The 27,259-nt window shown below is 49.7% G+C and overlaps 1 protein-coding gene across 2 annotated transcripts in view; it reads left to right on the top strand.

Moving 5' to 3' along the window:
- The window catches only part of Oxr1 (oxidation resistance 1), a 330,122-nt gene that overhangs the window by 42,132 nt on the left and 260,731 nt on the right, over window positions 1-27,259 (top strand). For both annotated transcript variants that reach the window (XM_004642244.3, XM_004642245.3), the window contains exon 2: window positions 22,471-22,603. In XM_004642244.3, the coding sequence (XP_004642301.2) occupies window positions 22,581-22,603 (23 nt within the window). In that variant the 5' untranslated portion in view covers window positions 22,471-22,580. The remainder of the gene's footprint in view (window positions 1-22,470; window positions 22,604-27,259) is intronic.

Below are 27,259 nucleotides of genomic sequence, written 5' to 3'. Positions count from 1 at the left end.
GGGCCAGCCAGCCTGCTCTCCCAGGCACAGAGACTAGCAGACAAGCAGCAATTTACACGGCAGCCGAGAGCTAAACAGCCAAAGGAGACCACCCCTCAGCCCACACCCAGTGCAGAAGCTGAGTCTCCTCCCCCACTCCTGCCTTGCACCAGGAGGGTGAAGCTGCCACCCAGGACTTGCAAGAGCACAAGTCCTGTATCCTCGCCATGTTCAGAAACTCAAGTATCTCATGGAATTAATGCCACGGCGAGGCTGTCGCCACTTTTTTATTTCTACCTCCAAAATTGAAATAACCCTTCTCCCCGTGTCCCCCTCCCGCTGAGGGATGCGAGCTGAGCTCCTGCGGGGCCGCAGGTGTCCCGCTGGGGGACCAAGGTCCTGGCTGCAGACCCCGCAGGCGCTTCCCAGGCCCGCAGGCGGCGCTCGCTGTCTACCTCCCTGTCCAGTCAGAAGAGCGCCCCACCGCGGACTTGCCTTCTGAGGGAAGCTGCTGCCCTGCTCTCCCCCAGAACGAAGGCTCTGAAGGTAGCTGCGTGTTTCGTGCGTTTGCAGTGCCCGGCGAGCGCCGGCGCGCCCGGACGAGCTGCAGCCGCCCCCAGTGGCCGTGGCCTCTGGTGCGGGGTGCACTGCCGCTTCACAGTGGGCTGGGGGGAGGCCCCCTGCAGGAACCGCGTGGCTGGGGCTGCGGGGCTGCAGGGGCCGAGCGTCTTCTCTGCTTGTACCAGCCAATGCTGCTGGTGCCGACGCTGCGGCGGGAAAGCGTGCTCACGCGTGAGATTACAGGCAAGGTACTGAAACGGCTCCTCTTAGGAGTTTCTCTGCGCGCGGCTTTGCTCTTTTTGTTCCAATGGAGGAGGATTTGTGAGTACTGCTGGGAGGAACTTCCGCCGCGGAAGAACCGCCTGTCCTGCGTGGCAGCGAGCCAGCGCGACTCGGGGCCGCTGGCGTCCAGGCCGTTCGCTCACTGCGGCACACACGTGTGACAGTGACTAGGGCACGCTCGGCCGGCCGGCAGCACCGACGCACTGCCAGGCCTCAGAGCGCCGCAGCGTTTGCTCTGCGCGCGTGGAGCTGCTTCTAGGCAGCTTCTTTAGGGCTAGGAAAGTAATGTTTCTGATTGCTGCAAGCCAGTCTTGGTCAAGGTGACCAGGCTGTATCTTGAAAAGGCTCCTTATGAGGGACGTGGGGTGAGCCGAGGGTACGTGGGGCGAGCCGAGGGACACGTGGCGCGAGCCGAGGGCACGTGAGGTGAGCCGAGGGACACGTGGGGCGAGCCGAGGGCGGCACGTGGGGCGAGCAGAGGGGCACGTGGGGCGAGCAGAGGGGCACGTGGGGCGATCCGGGGGCGCGTGGGGCGAGCAGAGGGGCACGTGGGGCGAGCAGAGGGTACGTGGGGCGAGCCGAGGGACATGTGGCGCGAGCCGAGGGACATGTGGGGCGAGCCGAGGGACACGTGGGGCGAGCCGAGGGCGGCACGTGGGGCGAGCAGAGGGGCACGTGGGGCGAGCAGAGGGGCACGTGGCGCGAGCCGAGGGCACGTGAGGTGAGCCGAGGGACACGTGGGGCGAGCAGAGGGCGGCACGTGGGGCGAGCAGAGGGCGGCACGTGGGGCGAGCAGAGGGGCACGTGGGGCGAGCAGAGGGGCACGTGGGGCGAGCAGAGGGGCACGTGGGGCGAGCAGAGGGGCACGTGGGGCGAGCCGAGGGCGGCACGTGGGGCGAGCCGAGGGAGCTGAGCGCCTGGTCAGCGTCTTGCGGGAGGTGGAGCTGCTGTGCGCGGCGCTGAGCGAGGGTGAGCCGCGGACCCTTCTGCAGAGCCGCGGCCTCCTGCCAGCCCTTCTCGCCTCTGCGCATGGAGCGCTCACAGGCCTGTTTTTCCTACTTCGTGGGTATTCAAGCTTCTTTTATCCCCTTCCACAAGTAAGTAAACTTCTAGTGGCACAAGACCGTAATATATTCTAACTTTCTACCAACAACCGGACATTTAGAATGAATTCTGTAAATATGACTATTTGCCGTTAGGTGACTACAACGCAGTATTTGAAAAACTACTTCGTATGTTTTCACGATTCAAAATGTTAATTTGTCATTAAAATCTTGTGCAGATTTCTCTGCAGACTTGGTGCAGTTGCAGTATCTCACCGGAATCTTTGAAACAAATTATAAAATAGTTTACTATTAATGTTGCTATTATCAAAATGTAATAAATGACAGTTCTGATTTTACTTGTGATGAAAATCAGGAAGAAATCCCATAGGTCTCGTTTTGAAGGTCGGGCGACCTATCGCGGGGCCGTGGGCGCCCTGCAGTAGGTGCGCGCCTGGGTCTCCATCCTTCCCACCTCCCCGCTTTGAGGCTCAGCGCCATCTGCGAATCATGCCGAGTCGCATGTCAGGGAGTTGCCCGCCATCCACAGTGGGAGGCAAGATTCGGCTGGTCGGCGACTTCCTGCGAGCTGTGCTGCAGGTCCCGGGTCCTGCCCTCTGGGCTCTTAGCTGGCGCTTTTAGAGTGGCCTTCTAGGAGTGCTGGAGCGAGAGCCCGGTACCCGAGTTTGCGATCTGCTCGATGTTGGTCTTGTAAGCGATGAGCTGGGCTTCCGAAGGCACTTTCTGTGTTCTCCGGTAGCGTTCTTGGCTCTCCTCTTGAGAATCACCTGGCCCTCGGGGTGCAGGTGTTTGCTTCTGGACTGTCAGTCATAGTCTCAGGACCTTTATGCTTCTCTTTGTCCTGATGCTGCGCTCGCTCGCTGCCCTTAGTGTCCCAGCTTTGTAGTAAATTGACAAGTGTAAGTCCTCCCAGCTTGGTTCTTTTTCAAAATTGTGTTTATGTTGAGTTTCTTGGATTTCTATATGAATATAAGGATAATTTTTTCTATTTCTCTAAAATAAATTACAAAGGGTAGAATTTTATGAGAATTACATGAAGTCTTAAGATCAATTTGGGGAATTGCTTTCATTGTAACATACATCTCCCCATCCCTCAGCGAGCTGTAGCTCCACTTATTTGGAGCTGCTTTAATTTCTTCCAGTAGCATTGTATACTCTGAGTACAAGTCTCGCTTTCCTTTCGTTAAATGTATTCCTAAGTACTTAAAAATGTTTGTTTGATATTATAAATGTAAATTTAATTTCATTTTTAGACTTTTCATCGCTAGTGTATAGAAATATAACTAAATTGTGTATATTGATCTCATGACCTGCCACTTTTTCTAAAAACTCATTTAATAATTGATTTTGAGAATATCTAGATTACGCAAAAACCTCTGCAGTTATTACACATCTGCCTTTCTGCTGCTACTCTTAGTTTCAGCTATTTAACTTTGTTTTTGTTTTTGCCATGCTTACTTCAGGTACTGTATACTGTTTTCTCAATCTCCACCATTTCTGGCCTTCAATTTATCCTGTATATTGAAGTCAACATATGTGTATTTGACCATTTTCACTTATATTACTCTACTTCTGTTAGGAATCCTTCAGTAAATCTCTACCAACTTCCAACAATGAAGGACCATGCCAGTATCTTTACCTTTCCTTCCTTCCTTCCTTCTTTCCCCCATTCCTTTCTTTCCACCCTGTCTCCCACCCACTCTCCCTTCATCCCTCCCCCCTTCTTCTTTCCTTCCACCAAGCTAGGAACCCAGTACTTTTTGTGTGGGGTGGGTATGGGTATGGGGAATGGAACACAGGACCTTGTGCTTACTAGGCAGGCACCGGGCCACTGAGCTGAATCTCTGGCCCCTCAGGACTTTTCTGGAAACACCGGCTTTCACTGATTTGTTGTATGCTCTGCTACACACACACACACACACACACACACACACCTTCAGGCTTTAACCATTCCTGTTTTTACCACTTTACAAGCACTCTGGGCTTTCTCTGTGGCCTGTTCCATATGTTGGTTCCTTGCTGAAGATGCCTTTTTTGCTGCTCACCCATGGTGACCCAGCTTTCACACTCCGATGTTGCTTGCTCCAGGAAGTGGACCTAGACTTCCCTTGGCGTGCTCGGGTTGTGCACTGTTTACTTTCCCCTCCTGTGCCCCAGGGGCACAATCAAGGCTATTTCAGCTCATGTATGTGTCGCCCACCTTGGGACTGTGCATTCCTGGAGATCAGGTTCTTTGATTGCTAGCCTCCTGGGCTGAGGAGGAGTGTGTGGTAGACGACCAGAATATCCCGATGGAAGCTCACTGTTGGGCTCACACTGCCGTCTCGCATGTCCAGAATGAGAGCCATATCCTCCCCAAACTCTTCTTCATGGCGAGCAGAATGCTCTGGGTCTTTCCTTCTCTTGTCCCTGTGAGGCTCTGAACACTACAGCACACTGTTCACATGATTTAAATCACATGATTTCTAGAACATTTAATGCCCATTCTCAGAATGAATCTTCTGAGGCAGGAGTCAATACTTGGTTCACTGTCTTTGGTTTTCTCTAAAAGAGGAGGTTTTACCCAGGTACGTAGACTCAAAGGCACATCCATAAAGAGGCAGGCTTTCTTCAGGGCTCTTTTACTGGGAACCTGAGACAGCAGCGTGACGTGGCTAGGCCAGTAGGAGAGAGGGGGCTCCAGGGAGGGCGAGGTGCTCTCCTGGAAGGTGGTGCGGGGCGGCCGTTGTCTGGCTTCCCGGCTCTCCAGGCACACTGGGTCCTTCTTTTGTGTGGTATAAGGAAGGGCAGAAATTTGATTGTAGGAGCTCAGCCTTCCAGGGAGAGGCTGAGAGGCCGGATATAGTTATATGCAGGACGCGTTGCACCACAGTGCCTGGATGATGTGCTCTGATGCCCTCTCTCCGGGGCCGGGGGGACCAGTACGGTTGTTTTCAGACAGGGTTGTGCACGCGTATTAACTACCCAGTCTCTTGTAATATACTAGAGCATCTCTTTCTCATTTCAAATGCAGACTGGGCCTAATTTCAAACAGGTACATGCAGTGAGATCATGTCACCCAACTTTAAATAATTTAGGGCACAGTTTGCTGTGCCTGTCACCCCTAAATTTTATGACCAGGAAGGAGGGGCAGTGCCAAATCCCAGAACATTGACTTCAGCTTCTCTTATGGAGGTGCTTCTCGGTGACCTGCTGTGCCAACCTCCGGGGACACGTTCCGAGCAGTAGGCGCTTTAGTACATGGTAGCAGAGAATACTCCCTGGTCCTTCAGGTCATAGACACTGGCCCCTGTGACCACTTCTTATTGTCAGGGAGATGCTGTGATGAAGCGAGTGCTAACGCCGCTACCAGGAGTCCTACCAGGAGACCTGCAGGCACTGAGGCTAAGTCAGGCTTTGCTGGGCAAATGTCTATAACCCTACAATAGGATGTTATAAACCTTTAGTAAATACAAATGTCTTTCTATTTTGCACATGTAAATTTATCATCAAACTGCCATTGGTTAGTATATTGTCTAATTGGGAAATATCTGAATTACAAAGCACAGCTTAAAATATTTAGTTTCGTTATTAACATGGAAATGCAAATATAGCTCGTGAATATTCTTGCCTGCATATGAAATTTTAATTGTGCTTTTTAGATCAAAATATCTATATTATATGGCATATTTAATGAATCAGAACAGTTTGAAAGATATTGTTGTTTTAAGGTAATAATTTTACAGTTTAATTATAAAATTATTTTCATAATTAAAAATTACTTAATTTTTAATTATGAAAATACTTTATATGCCTTGTACCTGAGATGATTTACTGACTAACAAGAAAAATGGAATTAAGAACTGAAGAAAAACGTAAAATTAGAATAAAGGAATAAATGTGGGGGAAGGGTAGAAAATTCAGGACGTGGTTGAAATTTTATGAAGGATTTTTCTCTGTAGGCCAAAATTCCACCTCCTTGTTCCTCCAAGAGAGACTGGGCTGGCATTGTCACGTGACACAAGCCGTGAGCACCGCCAGGTGCTGAGCCTGCACACCTCAGCCGTCAGCTCCACGGCGCTGGGCTGCAGGAGACCCACCATGGAGTGCCACTGCGGGGCCTGCAGGCCTTGCCTTAAGCATAAGCATTGTCAGAAGTTGTCATGTAAAATCTGAAGCCTCCAGCAGCCACAGTGGGCTGGTGCAGGGAGACAGGTAAAGGTGCCGGGGTGGTGGCAGGGCTTGGGGCAGTGTCAGAGAGGGCAAGGCGGAACCTGTGTTTCTGATGGGTCACAGTGACCTGCACCCCAGCCGCAGGAGCACGGGTGACCTTTGTGGCACTGAATTTGAGAGAGAGAGAACGCGTGTACAATATGCTTGGAGGTTTCCCTTGAGCTGCTGAGTACCTTTTCATTGATGATGCTGCTTTTTAAAATCCGTAAAACTCCATGAATACCTGAAGAGAGAGTTTAAAATGCTCTCTTCTCCATTGTTTGCCTAAGAATCACATCCTGAGACAGCTTTCCCTGCTGCAGCCACCTCTCACCTCAGCCCCTCACCTTGCCTGTTTGCCTTCATAGCGTCTCTAGTCCCCCGATTCTGTATTTCTCTTAACTACTGAGTGTTGCCTTTTTCCTGCAATAGGACGCAACGGCTTCTTCCTTGTTCCTGCTCTGTATCTGGAACCCATGAGGGTGGTCACAGGGGTCACCAGAATGTGTGTGGGATGGACAGATGGACAGCCGGACAGCCGGACTGACAGACGGACAGATGGATGGATGGATGGATGGATGGATGGATGGATGGATGGATGGATGTAGCAGCACCAAGGAAACCCCAGGGAAGCAACAAGCTAACATTTCTCCTGCCTGTGGCAGTACTAGAATCTAACTTTTTCTCTGAAGCATCTGTATTTTTCAGCATTTACTGATATTTGCAAAGTGTTTATAGCAAATCTTACTATAATCTCAAAAATACATTAGGCAGACTGCATTATTCAGAGTGCCCAAGTCGGCAAACAGAAACCTTGTGTGTGAAGATGTAAAGCGAAGCCTGCGCCTAGCCATCTTATCCCACCTGAGAGCACTGAAGAGTTCAATTGCTGCTACTAAAAGCTCTATTTTACATATCGTGTACAAATGGGGAGGACGTTCCCCTACTTTCGGTGTCACTTCTGAGTGATTTCTTTTATATCCACCACCTTTAGTTACAGTCCCATCTTAGGGATAAGGCCACAGCTGTACACATAAACTCTGAATGGAGCTAGAATAGCACACGCCACAGAGACCTTGAATGAGTGCAGGTTAGAGGAGCTGGGTGGGGTCCAGGAAAGAGACCCAGAAACCACGTCCCTTGGGGAACCGCACGTACCACCTCCCGCTGCCAGCCTGCGCCTACGTGGCATTTACTGTGACCCGGTGGACAGGCGGCTGAGTGCCATATGTGTGCAGGGACACAGAGCTCAGGGAGACCCGGCTCTAGAGGGCCTTTGGGCTGGCGAGGTAGGAGGAGCTGGTGCAGGTGCCCTGTCTTTTCCCAGCCTGGCTGCAGGGCAGGGAAGCGGACAAGCTGTGGCCCCTCCACGCCTTCCTGGGGACAGGAGTCCTGCTGGGAGCTGTCAGATTCGTCGCTGCCCAGGGGTGAATGAGGATGAGGCGGAAGCTCAGGGCTCCCTGAGACCAGGGGCAAATGCTCGGTGAGCTCCGACCACTTGGGCTGCTGCTGACCTCCTGCCTTCTGCAAGGCTGCTCCCCTGATGCAGGATGGCGCGGGGCCTCTCATCGTTCCCCTCCCAGTCTCCTGTCCTTTCTGTCCCTGCGTCTCCTCCTGGAAGTCTCTGAGCCTCCGGGTTGGTGTGCCGTGGTGCTGGCTGCAGCCCTTCCTCTTGTGCCTTCTAGCTGAGCTACCTCTTCTGTGTCCTGGCTTGAGACCTTCCCACCACAGGGCCACACTCGAAGCTGTAGATGGAACTTGTAACCAGAGCCTCAGCCACCTGTCCCTGGCTCTAGACCTGTCCACCTCATCATGTCACAGGCATCTGCAACTTCCACGCAGCAAACCTTAGTCATGCATGTTAGCCATTGCCCTGTTTTGCACATTTCCTGTCCAGACCAATGGCCTCCCTCGGTCCACATAGGAGAGGCTCCGCCCCTTGTTTCCTCACATGCGATGCAGATCCAGGCCGTGGATGAGCGCGTCCTGCCCCTTCCTCCCTCCCCGTAGCCCACACCACTCCATTCTTAGCTGCTGCGACTTTTTCCCATTCACTTCCTGCCATGTCCCCACTCCTCAGCAGCTCTCCCCAGTGCTGCTGGAATGACATCTTTAAACATAGGAATCGTGTAAGCCCTTTCCCTGCTCGTGCCCCTTCCTGGCTCTTGCTGCCTTGGAGATGACTGTTTTTTGCACAAGGCTCTTCCACATGCAAACAGGGCAGGCATCACCCACACTGCTCAGGGACAGTGGCCCTGATAGTGGCCAGTGGAAGACTTCGGGCTGCAGCCCCATGGGAAAGGTCCATTGAATCATTTCATTCATCCTTCAGCTCTGCCTTCTCTAGTGTGGGCTCCAGTCTCAGGCTCAATGTGACAAGACTGTGGCAATGGCCACCGCAGTCACATAGCATCCCAGCTTTAACAGAAAACAAACAAGCAAGCACAGAACTCCTGCGCTGATCCCGCTGTGGTAGGTGAGCTGCCTGCGCGCGGTTGCTTTTCCTAGTGAGTGGTGGCATGCCAACGCCTTTGTTCTTTGGAGTCTGTCATCCCCAGCCAGTGTCCGAACCCACAGCGATCAGTGACCAGTACTTACGCAGAGCTGTGAAGGGCTGCTTCATCAGCTACAGAACATGTTAGCTGGAGCGAGGAGAGATCGGGCTGGCAAGGCTTTTCTCTAGGGCTCTGTTTTGGGGCGCATTGAGCTCGTACATTCTGCAATCAAAGTGGGATCTCTCTCTCTCTCTCTCACTCTCTCACTCTCTCTCAGCTCTTGCTATACAAATATTTACCATATCATTCTTCAGAAGTACAAAAATCTGCTGTCCAACAGAAAATTCTGCTAAAACAAAATCCTACGAGGATAAAAGGGAGACGTGTGATTACGGGGCCAGGTAGCGAGAGCGCAAGACTGCCCGCAGGGTCAGGTCAATTTTCCACGGCCGTGGAGCAGCCTGGCGGAGCTGGTTAGCAGGGGCGGTGGGGAAACCCCACTCGCTGAAGGAAGCAGACCGAGACAGCATCCCATGAGAGATGGCCGCGTGACAGACCACTCTGCGCTGGGCCCCGCTGGCATCTGCAGAGCTGGGGATTCCTCCTGTGTGGGAGAAATGACAGCCCCAGGACAGAAGGCTCGCTGGGGAAGCTGAGGCAGGACTCCTGCTACAGTTAAGAAGTCTGGAAACCTAGTGCATACGCCGAAAGCTCTGTAGGTCTGCAGATCAGAAAGAGATGAAGGAATGTGACCATTTAGTGAAGAAGCTGGGCTCCTGCTGCCAGCCTCAGGTGGCACAAGCTTAGCACTCTGCAAGAGAATGTCATGTGCAGGTCACAGGTGAAAATGTGGTGCTTACACACTGTGGAGTACTACTCTGCCGTGAAGAAGTATAACCTTGGGTCATGTGAAGTGAAACACACCAGACATAGGGGTGAATTTCCCACCTGTTTCTCTTCTCTGGGAAACACAGAGCTGTCAGTAGAGAGCAAAGTCAAAGAGTGACAAACAAGGTGATAGGTTTGGTTCGAAAGGGACAGGGAGGAAGGTGCACGCAAAGAGTTAGGAGGTGTTGTGTCCCACCCACTGCCCACAGTGAAGAGAGCCTTGCTGTATGGTGAAGGTGCGCTAGTAAAATCTGAACGCGCGCACGGCCATAAGAGGGGCTGGCAGTACCTGTGCTCTGCTTCTCAAGAGGAAGTCTTTGTGGCAGACAAAGCTCGGGGGCAGGGTTTGCCGGGCGTCCCAGGAGCTGGATCTCCGGAAGAAGGCAGCCGCCTCGCTCCGCCCAAGCCACAGTGGTGGTGTCCCCTTCTCCACACTCATCCCGCACATGCCGTGCTGTAGCGCAGAAAACATCGGAAGGTTCATTAAATGTGCCTAAGTATGTTATTCATTTGAGACAGTTATTTAACACAGTCTCAATCTGCTGCTTTGTTTCTCTGTGTTTTTAATTAAATCGCTTTTGGCAGTCCTTATCGGAGAGCATAGGGGACTGAATCCTTAGTCATCAGCATGCGGGTTCTGAAAACTCCACCGAGTTTCTGTGCAGGACACTTTTTAAAGCCTTGTTCATGCAGCGCTGCGCTTGCGCTCGGTACCCTGCACCTGAAGGTTGGGCATCGAGCTGTGAGTCGCGTGTAAGTTTTGCTCAGTGCCCGAGTGCTGTGCAGTGCCATCGGAAGAGGGAAGCAGACCCCTGAAGGGGAGTGGCCTGCCAGCCAGGGCCCTGAGCCCCGCGGGGGACCCGCACAAGTTTTCTGAGCACGGACTGGCCTTGGTAAATGTTGCGCCCTAATTATATTAACCCCCGGTATGCCTTGGAGGTGGGAGCCAGGTGCACGGCGCGGGTGTGTGAGCCAGAACCACAGCCTGGTCTCAGGGACAGAGCTCCCGGAGTGCCACGGGGCAGCACGGTCCTCATCAAGCCGGAGAAATTGCCCAAGGAGCCTTCAGTTTAAAGCCTTCTCCCAGTTGTCCCATTAATAGTCTTACGTATGGTTTAAATGCTTTGAAATATGACCAAAAAGCTGGTTAATACCAAAGATAACAAGGACTTGAAATAGAAGACAGTTAATTCAAAATACTGAAAAAAACAGGGTCTGGCAACTGTTTAGTGAGTGATTAGGAAAAATATTCTGAAAGTCCAAGAAAAGATCAAACCCACAGATGGATGTGAGCACCAATGGATGTGAGATGGCGCGAAGAAGTGGGGCGGCTGCGGGAGCGCAGGGCTGCGAGGGGCTGCCCTTGTGGGTGTCCTGCCATGCAGGGGGGCCTGGCCGAGCGCTGGATCCGCAGCCAAGCCAGCCGGCCAGGAGGGTGCGGGTTGGGACCGGGGGTCCAGCTGGTGTGCGCTGGGGCTGTGGACGCAGAACGCTGTGTGTAGAGGGCTCTGCGAGGGGGCAGGTGCGACCCAGGTCCGCAGTGGAGGGAGCTGGGCAGTGGGCGTGGGGTGGACGCACCGGGCCACGACCACAGTGAAGCTCAGACGTGAGGGGGAAAGCTGCCTTCGTAGTTTACAGGAGAATACAAGGATTTGTTTGCAGAAAATTGGGACACTGTCAGATGTAGTAGATTATTTTGTAGAAAATAGCCCCAAAGCCAGGTACTTTGATATGATAAACTTATTAAAGATAACCCCAAGGCCATAGCCGATGGTCTCTCTAGCTGTGGTGAATGCCGCCCCTGGAACTGTCTGTGACGTGCACACTGCGCATAATCACACAGCTTCAGACAAGGCGCTGCCTGCCCAGCTGAATGCCAACACTGCCCTGAAGTGACTTCAGTACCAGGGCAGCTAAGTGCAGGGAAGGCACCAGCCTGGCGGCCTCTGGTCACCATGCTCCCGTCTGCACTCTACAGTCACAGCGTGAGGACCCGAGCTCCTGCCAGGGTGTCTTCCCAGGGTGGGTACCTGTGGGCAGGAACACTGCTTGGAATGCCGGGGTGTGGGGGGGCTCAGAGCCGTCCGACCCCTTTAATGCCATTTTCCTGTCTTGCTAGGACGTTTGTGAAGTGATTGCAGAAATCACTAGGCTGTCAGGATTGCTTGGCTGGTCTTTGCAAGTAGGAAACACAGATGGATGCACTATGCCTTCTCAGCCATGTGCCCAGGATGCTGAGAAGCAGCGTGGAGCCACAGAGGGGACACCTTCAGAATGTCCAAGTTCCCTTTTCATAACCAACGTACAGACGTGAACAGTGGAGAATGCGGGCAGAGAAAGAGGAGGAGGAGGGGAGGCCTCAGAAGGGGCGCGGCCTGAGAGCCGCAGGGCTGCGGGCTGAGAACTCGCAGCCTCCGCAGATGCCACCGGAGCCCTGGGGAAGGACCCCGCGGGGCCCTGAGAAGCCGCGGAGCTTGGGGCGCAGCGGCGGGGAGGCAGCTCCTGCGCAGGAAGCAGCAGCGGACCAGACCAGGTTAGCGCCTCGGGGGCCAGAGAGCGGAGCGCCCTCTGCTTCACGTCGCAGTACAAGGGCAGCTGCCCTGCACCTGGCCGAATGTCCTGGATTTTCTTGATAGTTTGTTTAGTTAGCGTTTGTTTTGGATCTTTAGCATGAAAACCTTTCACACAGTCCTGAGTGCTTCTGCTGTTTATGCTCCAACTCGAGCCATTTGATTCTTCTCCAGGTAACAGTTTTGGATTTACTGCTTGAAATGTGGAGCATACAGAGCCTATGGCGAGGCGATAGCAGCGTACCGAAGCGTGCTCACGGAACTTCAGGGTTTTCGCGGTAACAGAAGTGTCCATAAATTTATGGGACAGGTCGCGCAAATGCTTTTGCTTGCAAAAAAACATGTTTGCTTCGTTTTTAAAGATTCTTTTGGTTTATGTCTTGTACTCCAAGTAGCTATTTTGAAGATAATAATTCGCAATGTATTAACTATTGTTACTCTCTTTCATAGAATTTTTTAATTTTTTCATAAAATAACAAAGCAAAAGAAAACCCCTTTACCATGTTCTTTATACATTGTATTACTGAGTGGCAAAGTGATTGAAACTAAATGAACTTACTAAATAATGTTCCTTTCAGGCGTATTGGAAACCTAAAGTCTTATTCATCAATAAACAGATTAAAATCATTGTTTTGGGAGAGTATCTTCCCAACAACACAGTTTTAATAAAAGTCAGCAGGAGGAGGCCTTCCCCTAAATTCACATGTGTTTTAGAGTTTCACTAAAGAGAACCCTTGTGTCGGTGGCTATGATCACGGCCCTGGCTGCGCGCAGGATGTCGAAAAGCACTGCACGTATTTGGAGGTTTCTTCTGACAGGAAAATAAGCTGGCTCTGTCTTGTGGGAGAGGGGCAGATGGAATTGTGGCTAAAAGCTGTAAATTTATACTTTAGTGTGGAGACTGATGTCAGAGATTTGTATAAGGATTGTGAATCACTGAAAGGAATATAAAATTTAAATTTGTCTGAAGATCCTAAAGATGCTTTCTGTGGAAAGATTGCATCGATGAGCAATGAATCACTTGAATGTCACTTAGGAGAGCAGCGAGCCCGTTACTGAGGCCTTTGGAGACATGCCGTGATTAAGACCTAGATGGCAGGCGCTGCTGTGTCCCTCAGCTCAGGAACCTGGAGTGCCTGGTGGGCGCAGGACGCTCTGTGCCTGCTCTCATGGGAGTGAGCCAAACGCTTCGTAAATCGTAAGCGAAGTTGATGGACCATCAACCTGAATGTCACAGCAGTTACTATAATTTCATTGAATGGTTGTTAGGAATTCTTTTGCCTTCAAGAATTTACTTTTCATAATCTTCTACCTTTAAAATCAAGGAAATGCAAGTCTCTAGTGTTCATTTAATTTTATAGGTCTACAGATAATACGAACTTAACAGATTCAAAGTTGGGAATTATTGCAGGTAAAGTCTATCAAGAAGTAGTTTAGGTTTGGGGAGATAGCTTGGCGGTCTAAGCACCTCCCTGGCAAGCGCAAGGACCTGGGTTCAATCTCGGGCATCACATACCATGCTGGCCCTGCCCTGGGCATGCCATGTTAGCCACCGAAACCAGGAGAGGTGGCACACACCCATAATCCCAGCACTGGGGAGGCTGATACAGGTGGATTGCTATAAGTTTGAGCTATATGGCATGACACTGTACTGAATAAATGAAAGATTAAAAAAATTTTAAAGAAGTTCACTTTAAACATGATTTCCTGCATCTTAGGAAATTATCATGTAATTTTAGGGCTGAAAACAATACCTTTCCGAAGAAGAATTATAGGGGCATTAGCAAGGGAAGGAAATTCTATGCAGTGTTACTGTAATAGTGGACAGAGACTGAACTCAGTCGTACTAGAAGATGCCACGGGGTCCCTCAGCCTGGGCTTGAGCTCGAAGAAACAGACTAGAGGACACTGGGGAGTGTCAGCCCAGTGAGGAGGCCACAGCTTTAGTAATGGGGGCAGTCAGTGTCGGGCTCCCCATCCCACAGAGCCTGGGGGAGGGCTGCTGTGCCCCTTACTGGCTAGGCTTCCAAGGGTGGCTCCAAGATCTTTGAGAAACAAATCTGGGTTGAAAACTGAAAAGAGGCCTGTGGATCCACATGCCAAAGAGGCAGAGAGGGAATCTATGACTGCAAGTTTCTGGGCCTAAGTGTCCTACAAGAGAGACGTCCCGGGGGCCAGGGAGATGGCTCAGTGGAATAAGCGCTTCCCTGGCAAGTGCAAGGGCCTGAGTTCAATCCCTGGTTCCTAAAAAAAAAATAAATAAATAAAAATAAAGAGAGAAGTCCCGAGTTGGAGTCCTGAAGGAGTCTGTGCCAAGCTGAGCCCAGCACTGCATGAGAGGTGCCTTGCTTGGCCTTTCACGTGCAGTCAGGTGCACCATGCCCTGCGGTGTCGAGTGCTTCAGCCCCGCAGAAGCAGGAGTTCATGTGGCTCCGTCTAGGATCCTGGAATCCATCTCCCTAGTGTGTTATTTCTGCATTCTGCACAAGAAAACAAATCTGGAATCATGGTCTTTAATTTTACACTTTCTTCTTCCCAAAAAGAACTTATGGAGGGTTTTATATGTCTTTAAATAAACCGTGTATATTTGTAAGCATATGTTTGCATATGTATTTATGTTTATAAAAACAGGTTAAAAGCTAAAATTGGAGAAAAGGGGTGGGTAGTAAAGCTGTGCTGGCTTTTCGTCACTGTGACAAAATTCCTGAGAATTAAAATATAAAGGCAGAAGGGTCTATTGAGGCTCACAGTGCAGTGCCTGGGCCGCCGGCTCCATCAAGGTGGAAGGGCGTGACCGACAAAAGCCCTCCTCATGCTGGCCCGCATGGGGAAGCATGGCAGAGCAGGAGGGGAAGGGACCTGGAGCATGTGGAGTGCCCACGCTGCCCGCAGATGGAACTGAGAGCTGGGCTTGCACCCCCGTGACCCCTTCCAGGAATGCGTCAGATTTGATATCCTCAGTGCATTCACCAACTGGTACACATAGAGGCCTCATGAGCTGGGGCTCCCATGCATTCCATCAACCACTGGAGCTCTAGCACATTGCGGGGGAACATCGTGGATCCCAAGCGTGGTCTTCTGCCCCAGACCTCTCAAGGTTTATGTTGATCTTACAAGACAAGATATGTTCAGCCCGTCTCGAGACTCCCCAGAGTCCCAGCAGTTCCGGCATCGCTCAGTAGTGTAAATCCCAAGTCTCCTCCAACACTCAGGCAAACTCTTAGTGGTGAGCCCCTGCAAAAATAAAGTCAGGTTACACATTCCCAGCTTGCAGAATAAATAGTTCCCTCCCAAGGGTGAGAAGTGGGGATGTAGACAGGAGGGACAAAATCAAGGCAAGACTAACACCCAGTGGAGAAAGCAACTCGTGCATCTCCACCTGGGGCCTGAGGTGGCGCGATGTGGCAGCCAGTGGCCCCTGTGGTCTGCTGTCCGGCAGCCCGTGGCCCCTGGCTTGCTCCGGTGCCCCTGGCATCTGTCGCTGTCCTCGGCGGACACTCCTCGCTCCCTGCGTCTTGCCCTTCCCAGGCTCCCCGCTGCAGCTTGGGCTTCACTCACAGTTCCATGCAGTGCTCTCTCAGGGCTTCTCACAGGTATAAAGACCCAGTTACACATTGCTGCCATTTCAGCCCTTTCTTTGAATCACCCATGATTTGCGGTCTGAATTCCTGCACCTGCATCAGCAGGTGATGCCAAGGCCTGCCGCGGGCTTGCACAGTAGGCAAGCTTGCACTGGCTGTAGCGGCTTCCATGGTCCTCGATGGCTGAGCATGAGGAAATGACTCTTGTGAAGCAGCCTCCTCCAGGGTGACCTTGCGGGAGCAGGGCACCCCTCACTCTCTTCTCAAGGCAAATACTTCCAATGGAATTCATTCACACTGGACCCCCTTGAGCCTGCCATGGGGAGTTTCCAGCTAGCTCCCCAGGTGCCCCTGGGCACCCTGCCCAGTGACCAGTGCAGCATGGTTGGCTTGGTTTCCAGTGACTCATCTCCTCAGCCACACCGCTTGACTCCAACTTGGAATGAAGTTCTGTTCTGGTCAGACTGCCAGTTTTCAAATGTTTCCGCTCTACTTTTTTGGGTTACAGTTCTCCCTGTAAATCTGGCAAAAAGCAGCCAGCAGCATGCATGCCACAGCTGAGCTCTGTGTTGTCTCGACATTTCCTTCACCAGATCAACTTGTTGGCTGCCTCTAAGCTCACTCTTACAGAGCCTTGGATCCAAGACAGGAAGTAGATAGGTTTTCTGTCAGAATGTCACATGAGTGTCTCCGTGTGAGTCTTCCTGAACGTGGCCTTTGCTGTCCTCATTCCTGTTAGCACTATTATCTTCTGGACTCACACCAGAACGGCCTAGTGAGCTCTGTTAATAGCACTAGGGGGCTTGTCTTAGCCTACGTGTCCACACAGACTTCCACAAACCAGCTCCAAAGGCTTCCGCGCCGCATAACCAGGCACAGTCATGACGTCTCCACTCCTGGTACTGGCTTTCTGATTAGTCACTTCTCTTCCATGACAAAATGCCTGCACATCATTAAAGAAAGAAAAGTTTATTTTGGCTTGTGATTTTAGAAGTTTCCATCCTGGCCAGCCAGCTCTCTAGGTCTGTGGTGAGGCAGGAGCAGCTCAGTGACAAGATATGGTGGAGCAAAGCTGCTTGGCTCAGGTCCTAGAAGGAGAAGCACAGTGGAAGAGCAGAGCGCAAGGCACCTGGCCAGGTGTGGCCCCAGGGCAGGCCTCCACAGCCCACTCCTTTCCAGGCACCTCTGAACATGTACTCACTACTCAGACTCTCAGCACACCAGCCTTTGGGAGTACTTCATACATAAATCATAACGAGAGAGCTGGTCCACTTATTGAGAAACATCAGAAAGTCACCTCAGAATGTCTCATAAGTTGAAGCACAGGGACAAATGTAAAATGTTGTGTACTACCCTTAGCTTAAATGTCAGGGAGAAATTTAGGGTAACATTTCTACTGCTGTGGAAAGCTAATCCAGCCCTTTCCTTAGAGTGCTCAGGATGATAACGTATTTGTGTTGGTGAGTTTCCCAACAAACCTTATGCCTGGTTCCCGAGGCCTGGTGTTGTGCTTATTTTTTACTTTCTCTAATGCTGTCTCTCAGTGCACGCTGTTGGCAAAACTCCAAAGGATAATTCAGTAGAAGAAATTTCGTTAGGTATTAAAATAATGACAGCCAGATACCCATCGTTCTAAAGACAGAATCAAATAGATCTAGAAGAATGAGCTGCATCAGCAGATTTTCACGCGAACTTTTTTGGTAGCTGAATTGGGCAGGGCAGATCGTAAAAGATGGAAGAGGACTGTTGCCGGCAGATTTGGAGTTCGGAGCTCCTGTGTCCTTGACAATTTGCATTTATGTACCTTTACAGTCAGCTAAGGGTAGAACAGAACTGGGAACCTGTTTGGGAGTCTGTCGGCAGAGGACTTGGGGTGTGTGCCTTCAGAGCTGCGGGCTTCATTGGCAGATCAGAATCGTTCTGCCAGCCGACAGCTGTCAATGGAAGAACGCGTTGTTACCACTTTTTCTCCGTGAGCTGCAAGCCTGACAAGTGCTTGCACAAACCCAGTGACTTTGGCAGTGTGTAAGCAGGGTGGCCCACATGTGAGACGGTGAGGATTTTATTTTGTTTATTTCAGTACTGCAAATTGAACCCAGAGCCTTTGCACAGAGCTAAATCCCCAGCCCCCTTTAAATTTTTCTTTTTGTGATGTCGTCTCACTGACTCAATAAGTTGCCCAGGCTGGGCTCAAACTTCTCACCCTCTTGCCTTGGCCTTGCAGCGTGCTGAGGTTAAAGGCTATGCCGTCGTGCCGGGCCTGGACGGTGATTTATTCCTATTCAAATACTTCCTTACATGTGGTTTGGAGCTGGTAAATGAGGAGGCACAGAACTTTTTCTTGATCTGTGCATGAGGTACAGAATTCAAGGTATGATTCAAATGCGTGTAGGCAACATGGCCGAGCTGCTGCAGCCGGCCGGCCCGCCTCTCCCTTCCCTGTGCTTGTCGACCTACAACCGCAGCACTGTGGGCATCCAGATCCCGAGGTTCAGCTTGGCGGCGACAGCGGCAGAACTCACCCCACACCCGGCAGTCCCCTTTGGCGGACAGACACGTAGCCCTGGAGTTATGATGTGGCTCCCTAGAACAATTCCTGAATTTTCCAGTCTTTCATTGAGTAAGAGTGGAGAAGTAACTAAGCTCTGGCCAATGAGATGCAAGCAGAACCTGTTAGCAAGGACCTTCCTCTTGCTTCTTCCCTCTTCATGCTGGCTGGAAGGCAGTCACACCGGCTGGAGCTCAGCAGCCTTGGGGACCATGAGGAGGAAGCCCATGAAGAAAGAACCTCGGCTCTCGGTCATGGAGTTGCCCATCCTCTGTGGACTCCATGAGACTGATTTCTATAAGGGAAAAAGAAACTGTCTTTTCTAAGAAACTTTAAATTGAGGTTCTGGGAACCTTGTCGCTAAGCTCAGTGGTGCCATCTAGGTTCCTAGGTCCCTAGTGGTTCATCGTCTTCCATGTCCCTCGTCTGCAGGCCCGTGTCCCTGCATAGTTCTTCATTACAACGCTAAGTTCGGGGTGATGGCCCTCGTTACATCAGGTCCTTTGAGGGTGGGACCAGCACATTACGCCATCATCCTGCATCTTTCTCCTCCAGCTGTCAAGGCACATAGTATGTGGTGTGATCAATAGTATGGTTAATGCTTAAATTACTTACCACAGTAGAAGCTGTACTGCCACTGATCTCCCCAGCAGCTGCCCTCGCACTTTGAGCACGCTTGCTATTCTTGCCACTTTCTGAAGCACGTCTGGAAGTGCTTTTTCATGAGTCTTTAAAATTTGTGACCCAAAATACATGGTTCCTGCCGCAGAGTGCCATCGCAGACACAGGCAGGCTGGTAAGGACATTGTGCCATGTCCCCATCCATCCAGATCTGGCCTCCGGTAACTTCTCGATTTCCCCCAAGTCAAGTCACTGAGATGAGCAGATGTTTCAAATCCAGTCAGAGCACTGCAGCTGAGATGGCCCTGCAGCTGGCGACACTCAGGGAAGAGGCTGCACGAGCTGCTCCCGAAAGGCAAGCACCATGGGGTAGGGTGTCGAGGTGAGAGGCCCTGCTGCAGGAGGGTCTTCTATTGTTTCCACTTCCATTGCATTATAATCAGATAATATTCCTGGGATAATTTCAATTCCTTTGAATTTACATAAGCATGTTCTATGTGCTAGAATATGGTTTATATTGGAGAATATCCTGTGTGAAGCTGAGAAGAATGTGTATTCTGATGTTTGTCCTGAACCAGCGGGTCAGTCAACGAAGGTCACCTGGGAGAGGAGCAGGGAATTGAAGAGGGGACAAAAGACAGTAGACGCGAGAAATGGAGACAAGACAGGATTCTGATCAAGTCTTCTTTATTCAGGGGAGGTGCTGGGTGTATATAGTGGAGGCATAGGGAAATGACGTGGGCGGGTAAAAGGCGCGAGTAACTAGGCAACCGGGCTATGACAGGAAGTCCCGCCTCCTGGGCACAGCAGGAGACTCATGGGAAATAGGCGGGGTGAGAACTAGGAACCTAGCTCAGCAGAGGTAGGGGAGGAGGAAGACTGCGTCACTAATGAGGCTGATGCACCAGGAGAATTTTACAGGTCAGAGCCACTCAGGTAACCATGAAGGGCTATATGGCACGGAGTCATAATATGGCAGATTCACAGGATTTAGAAAAAGATTCACTTGCAATAGTGTTGGAGGCGTGGAGTTACTGTGCCTCCCACAGATGTTGTTGGGTGGAACAATCTATAAAGGCCTACTAAGTCCATTTCTTCACAAGTTTGGTTTAATTCCATTATTTCTTTGTTAAGTTTTGCCTAGTTAATCTATCTCTGTGACAATGGAGTGTTAAACTACCCCATTGTAATTGTTTTATTTCTCATTCAATTTTTCACGTCTATTAAAATTTGTATAGTTCAGTGCTTCCATTTTGGGTGCATATATATTTATGATTGTTACCTCTTCCTCTTGCGTTTTTCCCTTAACAAGTATGTAGTAACCTTGTTTATCTCTTTTGATCATTCTTGGTTTGAAGTTCACATTGTCAGCGACCAGAACAGGTACCCCTGCTTTTCTCTGGGTTCCTATCACATGGAGTATTGTTTTCTATCCCTTGACTCTCGATCTATGAATTTTCTTTTGTCTTAAATGTGTTTCTTGTATACATCATATTGTTGGATTTTGTTTCTTGATCCACTCTGCCAGTTTGCTTCTTTTGGTTGGTGAATTGAGGCTATCTACATTGATAATTATAAGTGATATGTACTGGCTTATCTTTGTCATGTTATTTTCTGTTGTAGGTTCTCTACTTTTCTCCTCTGTTTAATTGCTCGCTCTGCTTGGTGGTTCCTTCCTCTTGTTCGTGGTCATTATTTCACTTTCTAGAATACCTGTCAGTACTCTTTGTAATGAATTTCTTCAGTTGTTTTTTTGTCATGAAAGTATCTTATTTCTCCATTAAATTTGATAGATAGTTTTGCAGGATACATCAATCTAGGTTGGAAGTTGTTTTCTTTTAGAATCTAAAATACTTCACTCCAAGTTTTTCATTATTTGATGGTTGGTGTTGAGAAATATGCTGTGATCATCTATTATAGGTGATCTGTTTGTTTTTTCTAATAGCTTTAAATATTCTGTTCTTCTGAATTTCTGGGATCTTGATTATTATGCATCTGTGTGTAGATTTATTTTGATTATGGCTAATTAGAGTTCTATATGCCTCACTTAAGTGTATGGCAGATTCTTTCCCCATGTTTGGGAAATTTTGTGCTACTACTTCTGCAAGTAGTTTTTTTTTTTTTTATGTTTGTGTTGATTCCTGCTTTTCACTGTAACCTACCAATGTTATGTTTTTTCTTTGCATCATCTTGCAGCTGTTGAATTGTTATTTCCTGGTTCCTTGTTATTTTAGAGAGCTCTTTCCTTCTATGATCACTGGCTGCAATGCTATATCCAAGTTCTAAAATTCTAACTTCAGTTTTGTTCGAGTGGTTTTGCCAGCTTTCAGTGGAGTTCCTAATTTCCTGGATAGCTATTTGAATCTGTTTCATGTATTCCAGTTCTTTCTTTGTGTTGTTCATTCAATGATTCCATCATTTTTCTATTCTCCTTTACATTTTTATCCATGTCTTTTTTTTTTTGATGTGCTGAGCAATTCTTTCATGATTGCTGTCATTTCTTTTTTCTTTTTTTACCTGAAAAATTATTTCTTATCTGATTTCTTCTATTTCCTGATGGAGTACTTTGAAGTTGTGGTCATTTTTTCACTTTCTAGAATATCTGTCAGTACTCTTTGTAACAAATTTCTTCAGTTGTTTTTTTGTTGTGGAAGTATCTTATTTCTCCATTAAATTTGATAAGTAGTTGTGCAGAGTTTATCAATCTGGGTTGGAAGTTGTTTTCTTTCTTTCTTTCTTTCTTTCTTTCTTTCTTTTTTTTTTTTTTTTTTTTCAGAACCAGGGATTGAACTCAGGCCCTTGCCCTTGCCAGGGATGTGCTTATTCCACTCAGCCGTCTCCCTGGCCCGAAAGTTGTTTTCTTTCAGAATCTAAAATACTTTACTCCAAGTTCTTCATGACTTGCTGGTTGGTGTTGAGAAATCTGCTGTGATTCTCATGGGCTTTCCATTATTACTTCAGTTGCTATCATTTCAGATATTGCAGGCATGTGACTTCCAAGTTCTATTTCCTTGTCTCCTGGACTTGTTCTGGTTGTGCTGGAGGACTGAGATTGCCTTTTGCTTCTTTGTTTCAACAGTTTTGAAGCTCCCTGTGTTCACCCAGGCTTAATAGAGGTGGTAGCGGCAAAGAGTGTGGGTCAGTAAGGCTCCCAAGACAGTGGCCGTGGGATGGAGTATGCTCTCCAAAGCTCCTGTGGTCTGGGTTTAGCGTGGCTTCTACCCAGGTGAGGGCAGGGTGAGCCTCAGCTGTGCACGTCTCCTGCAATGGTGGGGGGTGGGGTCACAGCTCAGCAAGGCTCCCTTGACAGCTCGATGAGGTGGGGCAGGGCTCACCAGGGCCCTGTAGCTGGGCAGGGCTCAAGAACTTAAACACGTTGGTCCCTTTGTCAAAGATAAGGTGACTGGGTGTGTTTGTAGTTTTATATGCACCTTCTGCTGTTACACTGATCCTCAGGTCTTGTCCTTCAGGGAATAAACAGTTAAAAACACCTTTGAATTGGTTTTGAAGTAAGGTCATAAAGTAGTCATGTAGCTGGTTTGATTTTTTTCATGGATTCATGATGTGTCATATTTTAGGGAAAGCCATCACATTTTCTTTGGTCTACCTTATACTGTAACACAGCTATTGATCTGCTTGAAATGCATGTGCGATGGCCCACAGACATCACTGTGTTCCTTTTTTGTTTAGATCCTCGTAGACTGCACTGTTCCAGTAGCAAAGCAGAGCTTGCCAGTGGTCTCGTCACCTGGACCCACTGATTTTCTGTCCTGAGGTCGAGAGCACCCCAGGCCGCTGCCATGTCTGTCTCCAATCTGCCGTGGTGAGTCACCTGCCTTCCGGTCCTACACACACATGAATGTATGTCGGAGAGACGTTCTGGGGTGGCTGTACAGAGAACTTGGCGCGGAGGGGCTCTCAGATGCTGGTTTTCAGGTGCCGTCCGGTGCATGAGGAGCAGAGCTAAGCGTGAGGGTTGTCCCAGTGCTGTGCTGTCTGCGGCCCTGGCAGAGGCTCCCTCCATGGTGCCAGGGAGCATGGGCAGGACCCAGACACCCATGGGCATCCTTCCCCTGCTGGGGACTCAGGAGCCATAGGTGTGGCTGGGCCTGAGGTGGGTCAGCCTCATCAGGACCTGCTGTCCCCAAACTGCATCCTTTAACAAATCTATTCGGATTCAACTGACTAGAACTCAAATATGGGAGAGAATAGTGCCCAGATAGACACCTGTCTCTACGTAGCTGGCATTCCAAGTAAGCTTTGACCTTCAGTTCCTGTTCAAACGTGTTTGCAGTTGAAGGAGAGAAGTACAGAGATGCTTTCTTGTAGCCACTCGCTTTTCTGTGGTGCTAAAGAGTAATGCCAGTAGGGATGAATCTGAAGCTGTCTTACTGAGCTTTGGTCCTTTCTATATAAAGAGCTGCATAAGTGATGTGCACACAAATTCACAGTATGCACAGTGCAAGCATAAGAAAAATCTGGCAATCTTTTACCTCCATTGGGAATCTTTCATTTCAGGCTTGAAATAGAGATAACACCAATTAAAGGGTTGTTCCCGAGCTGAGCTGAGCACCGTATGTGTGGTTTTACTTAGGCAAGCCATTTCCTTGGAGCAGAGAGCATGCTGTTCAGCATAGAGCAACGGTTCTGAAGGACCTGCTGCTGTGGACTCCCAGAGTTCATCTTTGCGAGATTGGCCCAGACATGGAGGATCATGGGTTGGAACAGAAAAGAAAGGTGCCAAAGTGTGTTCAGTAAAAAGTGAAAAGGGTATTTAAATTGTGAATTGTTATTGCCCATTTCATTTTGATATTATTAAAATAAATTGTTAAACATTTTAAAAGATTTGTTCTTGATAGAATAGTAAGCCCTTTCACATCCCTAGGAGCTGGTGATATGTCTATGTACAGGAATTAAACTCTTGGCAAATGTTAGTGGGAGATAAATCCTCAAAATGTAGACAGCATGTCATGAAAGAGGTGGGAGAGTGGAAGAAGGAGAGGAGGACGAGAAGGAGGGGGAGGCTGAGGAGCAAACAACGGGCTCCATCGCCTGGAACAGTAGTGTGATGTGGTTCCTGGTGTCAGCCAGAGTCAGTGCTGGGCCCTCCTCCTGCCTGGTAGCTGCTGCCCTGACATGGTGGGATTGGCTTAGAGACACACAGATGAAAAGGGGGCTGTGGCACTGAGATTTGGCAAGTGACCTGTCAGTGTGTGCTGTAGGAACAAGTAGCAAAAGATGAAACAAGAAAGTGGTGGCAGCTGCGTCATCGTCCTAGGGGAAAATGTCAAACTGTGGAGATCCTGTGGATACCATGTCTGAGATCCGTAAGACTTCTCCACACCCCACATTTGGAAATTGTGCCCAGGCAGCTTGGGTGTTTGTGTGGAGGGTGCCCTTCCTTCTTGACCCCTATAGTGCTCCTAGGAGACCTCCCGAGCTCCTGGACTGCCTCTTGACCGCCATGTCCCCGCCCTGTCCCCAGGACTGGGTGACCTTTCTCTATTCTCCCTGGACATGTGGCTGCCTGGGTGCTGGCACAGAGTGAGAACCGGGGGATGAGTCCCAGATGCCCACACAGGTTGCCAATCTGCGTCATTAATGTCCTTGCTCCATATGAACCTTGTCACTGTTTCATATTTCCCCATGAGGATCCGCCACAGAATTACGTTAATTTAATGAGTTATGTTAATTTAACTTGTGGCCTGTGATCTGGCTCTGTTTTGAAATCCTGAAAATACCAACTTCATCACAAATACACTGGTCCCTCCTTTAACATAGTGTCAGTGACTCTCAGGTGCAAGGCCAAGACCATTTTGTATCTGTATATTCAAAACAGGATAGATATACAGCTACATTCTCTTAATTCAATGAATAGAAAGATCTGTTCTAATAGTGTTTATAAACAGGATATCATGTCTGCATCTTGTACAATGAATAACCACTAAGACAACAATATGCAACGTATTAATTATTGAAGCTGTCCTAATCAGATTTGAAACTGTGTCATTGCTATTTGTTTCTCACTAAAATTATTGAAAAAGAAAAAGTGCGAGGCCAAGGCGGCATCCTCAAAGTGAGCAGCGTGGCCAGGAGCACATCCTCACCGGGGCGTCCTGCGCTCCCCGGGTCGGGCAAGGGCCCAGAAGGGCCGCGGCAGTGAGCGCACCCCCGTCAGCTCAGGAGGCACTCCTGGTGCTGGAGGTCTCCACACCCCGCCAGTCTTGTGTGGGCTCTTCTGAGCCCCATCTGCACCACCCTCTACTCTGCCGGTCACTTGCCCTTGTAGCAGTGGGCTTCGTCCTCTCTGCAGTCTGTGTTCCTTTGATCTGTCACCTCGGAGATGTGACAGGCCCAGCCACCTCCCAGTGTACACTTTGCGTAACTCCAGGACAGGTCACGTGTCCTAGTGGTGACCACGTTTAACCTAGGAGTTTAGAAAACGTTGGCTAAGTTCTTACATTCTTTTAAATGACTATATAAGTAATGCGCCTAGCTTTTAGGTCCCAACTATAAAAGTTTACCTTTCTGTGTTTTTAAAAACATTTTTCCCTAGTCATTATGGGTAGGACATAGATATTCTGACTTTCTCATGCAGAATCTCAAAAAGAAGTATAATTAGGTTATTTCTAAGTTGTAGAATGTAGCATTGCTTCAGCAAAAGAGAAAAAATATTAAAAATATGTGATTTTTAAGGTGTTTGCCAGCTAAGTAAGTACTACCAGGAGTGAACATTTATGTGCCTTCTGTTCTCGATATTTTGAAATATTAGCCACCAGTGTCCGCGTGCTGACTTCCTTAGCAACGTAGTCTTGTTGCATTTTGAAGCACCACACAGTGGATTTGCCAAGTGAATGAAGGCAGCCTGCCCCGCTGGCAGCCCTGACTCACCCCCAACTCTCAGGACACGCAGACCTGCACCGTGGCTGGAAATGTGTCCCCTCCGTTCCTTCAGTGAGGGTTCTAGACTTTCTCGGAAAAGTCTGGGGCTAGGGGAACCACTGAGATTAGACTGGCAAGAGTGACAGGAAAAGCCCCTGACTTCCTGCGGCGGAGAGGTGGCACTTGGGTGCTCTCAGGGGCGCAGCTGAAAGCGGCAAAACCATTTCCAGTGATCTCCCATACCACAGACTAGAATTGATGGTTCTACTTTTTACTGTCTAGAAACTGTCAGGTTTTCATCATGATACAAAAAACGTTGAGCAGAAGCCAGTGACAACATCGCTGTCATTCAGCTGGAAGGCTATACCATTGCCGCAGACGCCCACTTGTATGTGGGGTTCTCTCTTCTCCCAGAGGCCCAGCACAGCGCTGGCCCTGCTGTAGGGTTGTTGTACTTCGGTCAGGATGTGGAGGGAGCGCCTAGCCGAGGCTTAACTTGACTCTGGGGAAAAAAAGAAGTCAGCCCAACATGTTTTGACTTCTGCTTACTCAGCACTGTGACACCGGAACACGTTGCAGTTTGTGTCCCGAAGTCTTCAAGACTGCCTGGTGCCTGGCGGATGGAGGTGATGCAGCCCGAGTAGGTGCGGGACAGCGCGAGGCAGAGCGCGGCCCTGCGCGGCGCCCACAGCAGTGCTGTGCTAAGGGGCTGGGGGAGGGGCCCAGGGGAGCGCGGCTGCTGCAGGACTGAGCGCTCGCACCCGGCTCTCAGGAGCGGAGCGCTGGATGGAGGAGCTCGCGCCCGAGGGCTTGGGAAGCCAAGTGAGCATTTGCTTTTTTTTTTTTTTTTTTTGCCTGGAGTGGAATTGTTTGGGTTCGTTCATATGGTTTTTTTGTAAATACAGATACATCTCTTGCACTTAGTCCTAAACAGAAAGGAAAATGCTGACTGCACAGAGGCTAAGACTACAGAAAATCATAGAGCAGAAATTGAAAATGACCCATGATTCACATAAAACGATCGTTAAAAATGCTCATGTCTTATGGCCATACATAGCCACTGCTCACTTTTTACTTTCACAAAAATGGCCTCAAATCGTCGGGCGCCTTTGCCACCTTCTCATGTTCCCCGGGCCGTTGCTGCTCGCTGGCCGTGTGCTGTGGTCACCCGGGCAACCGCGCTTTACAGAGCAGGTGCTCCGCGCAGCTCGCCGGTGGACGGCAGACGTCCGTGGCTCTCCAGCTTTCTTTTTCCCGATTGCAGATTCCCAGCGGGGAAGAAAAGTGTTGCAGTACTGCCGGGTGCCAGGTGCTGTGTCCCTGCGGCCCTCCCGTGCTGCCGACCTCAGGCCCGGGGACAGGCACAGATTTCTGAGATGTCCTGCTGAGGGATGTCCCTTTTCGTTTCAGAGAACGACCCAGCCCAAATCCTACGCTTTTCGCCAGGTCCAAGTCCTGCCTGCTACGCAATGCGTGCTGATCGCTGTCCAGGAAGTGCTCGCTTCCGGATGGCTCGTGGACTAGAAGGCGTCAAATAAAGGGCTGGTGTGCGTGTCCGTGCTGGAAGCGCAGCAAGCCCGGCCTGGAGAGCCGCCAG

The sequence above is a fragment of the Octodon degus genome, unplaced genomic scaffold, assembly GCF_000260255.1.
Source record: "Octodon degus isolate 3935 unplaced genomic scaffold, OctDeg1.0 scaffold00148, whole genome shotgun sequence".
NCBI classification, from domain to species: Eukaryota; Metazoa; Chordata; class Mammalia; order Rodentia; family Octodontidae; genus Octodon; species Octodon degus.
This window is presented reverse-complemented; position numbering and strand designations above follow the sequence as displayed.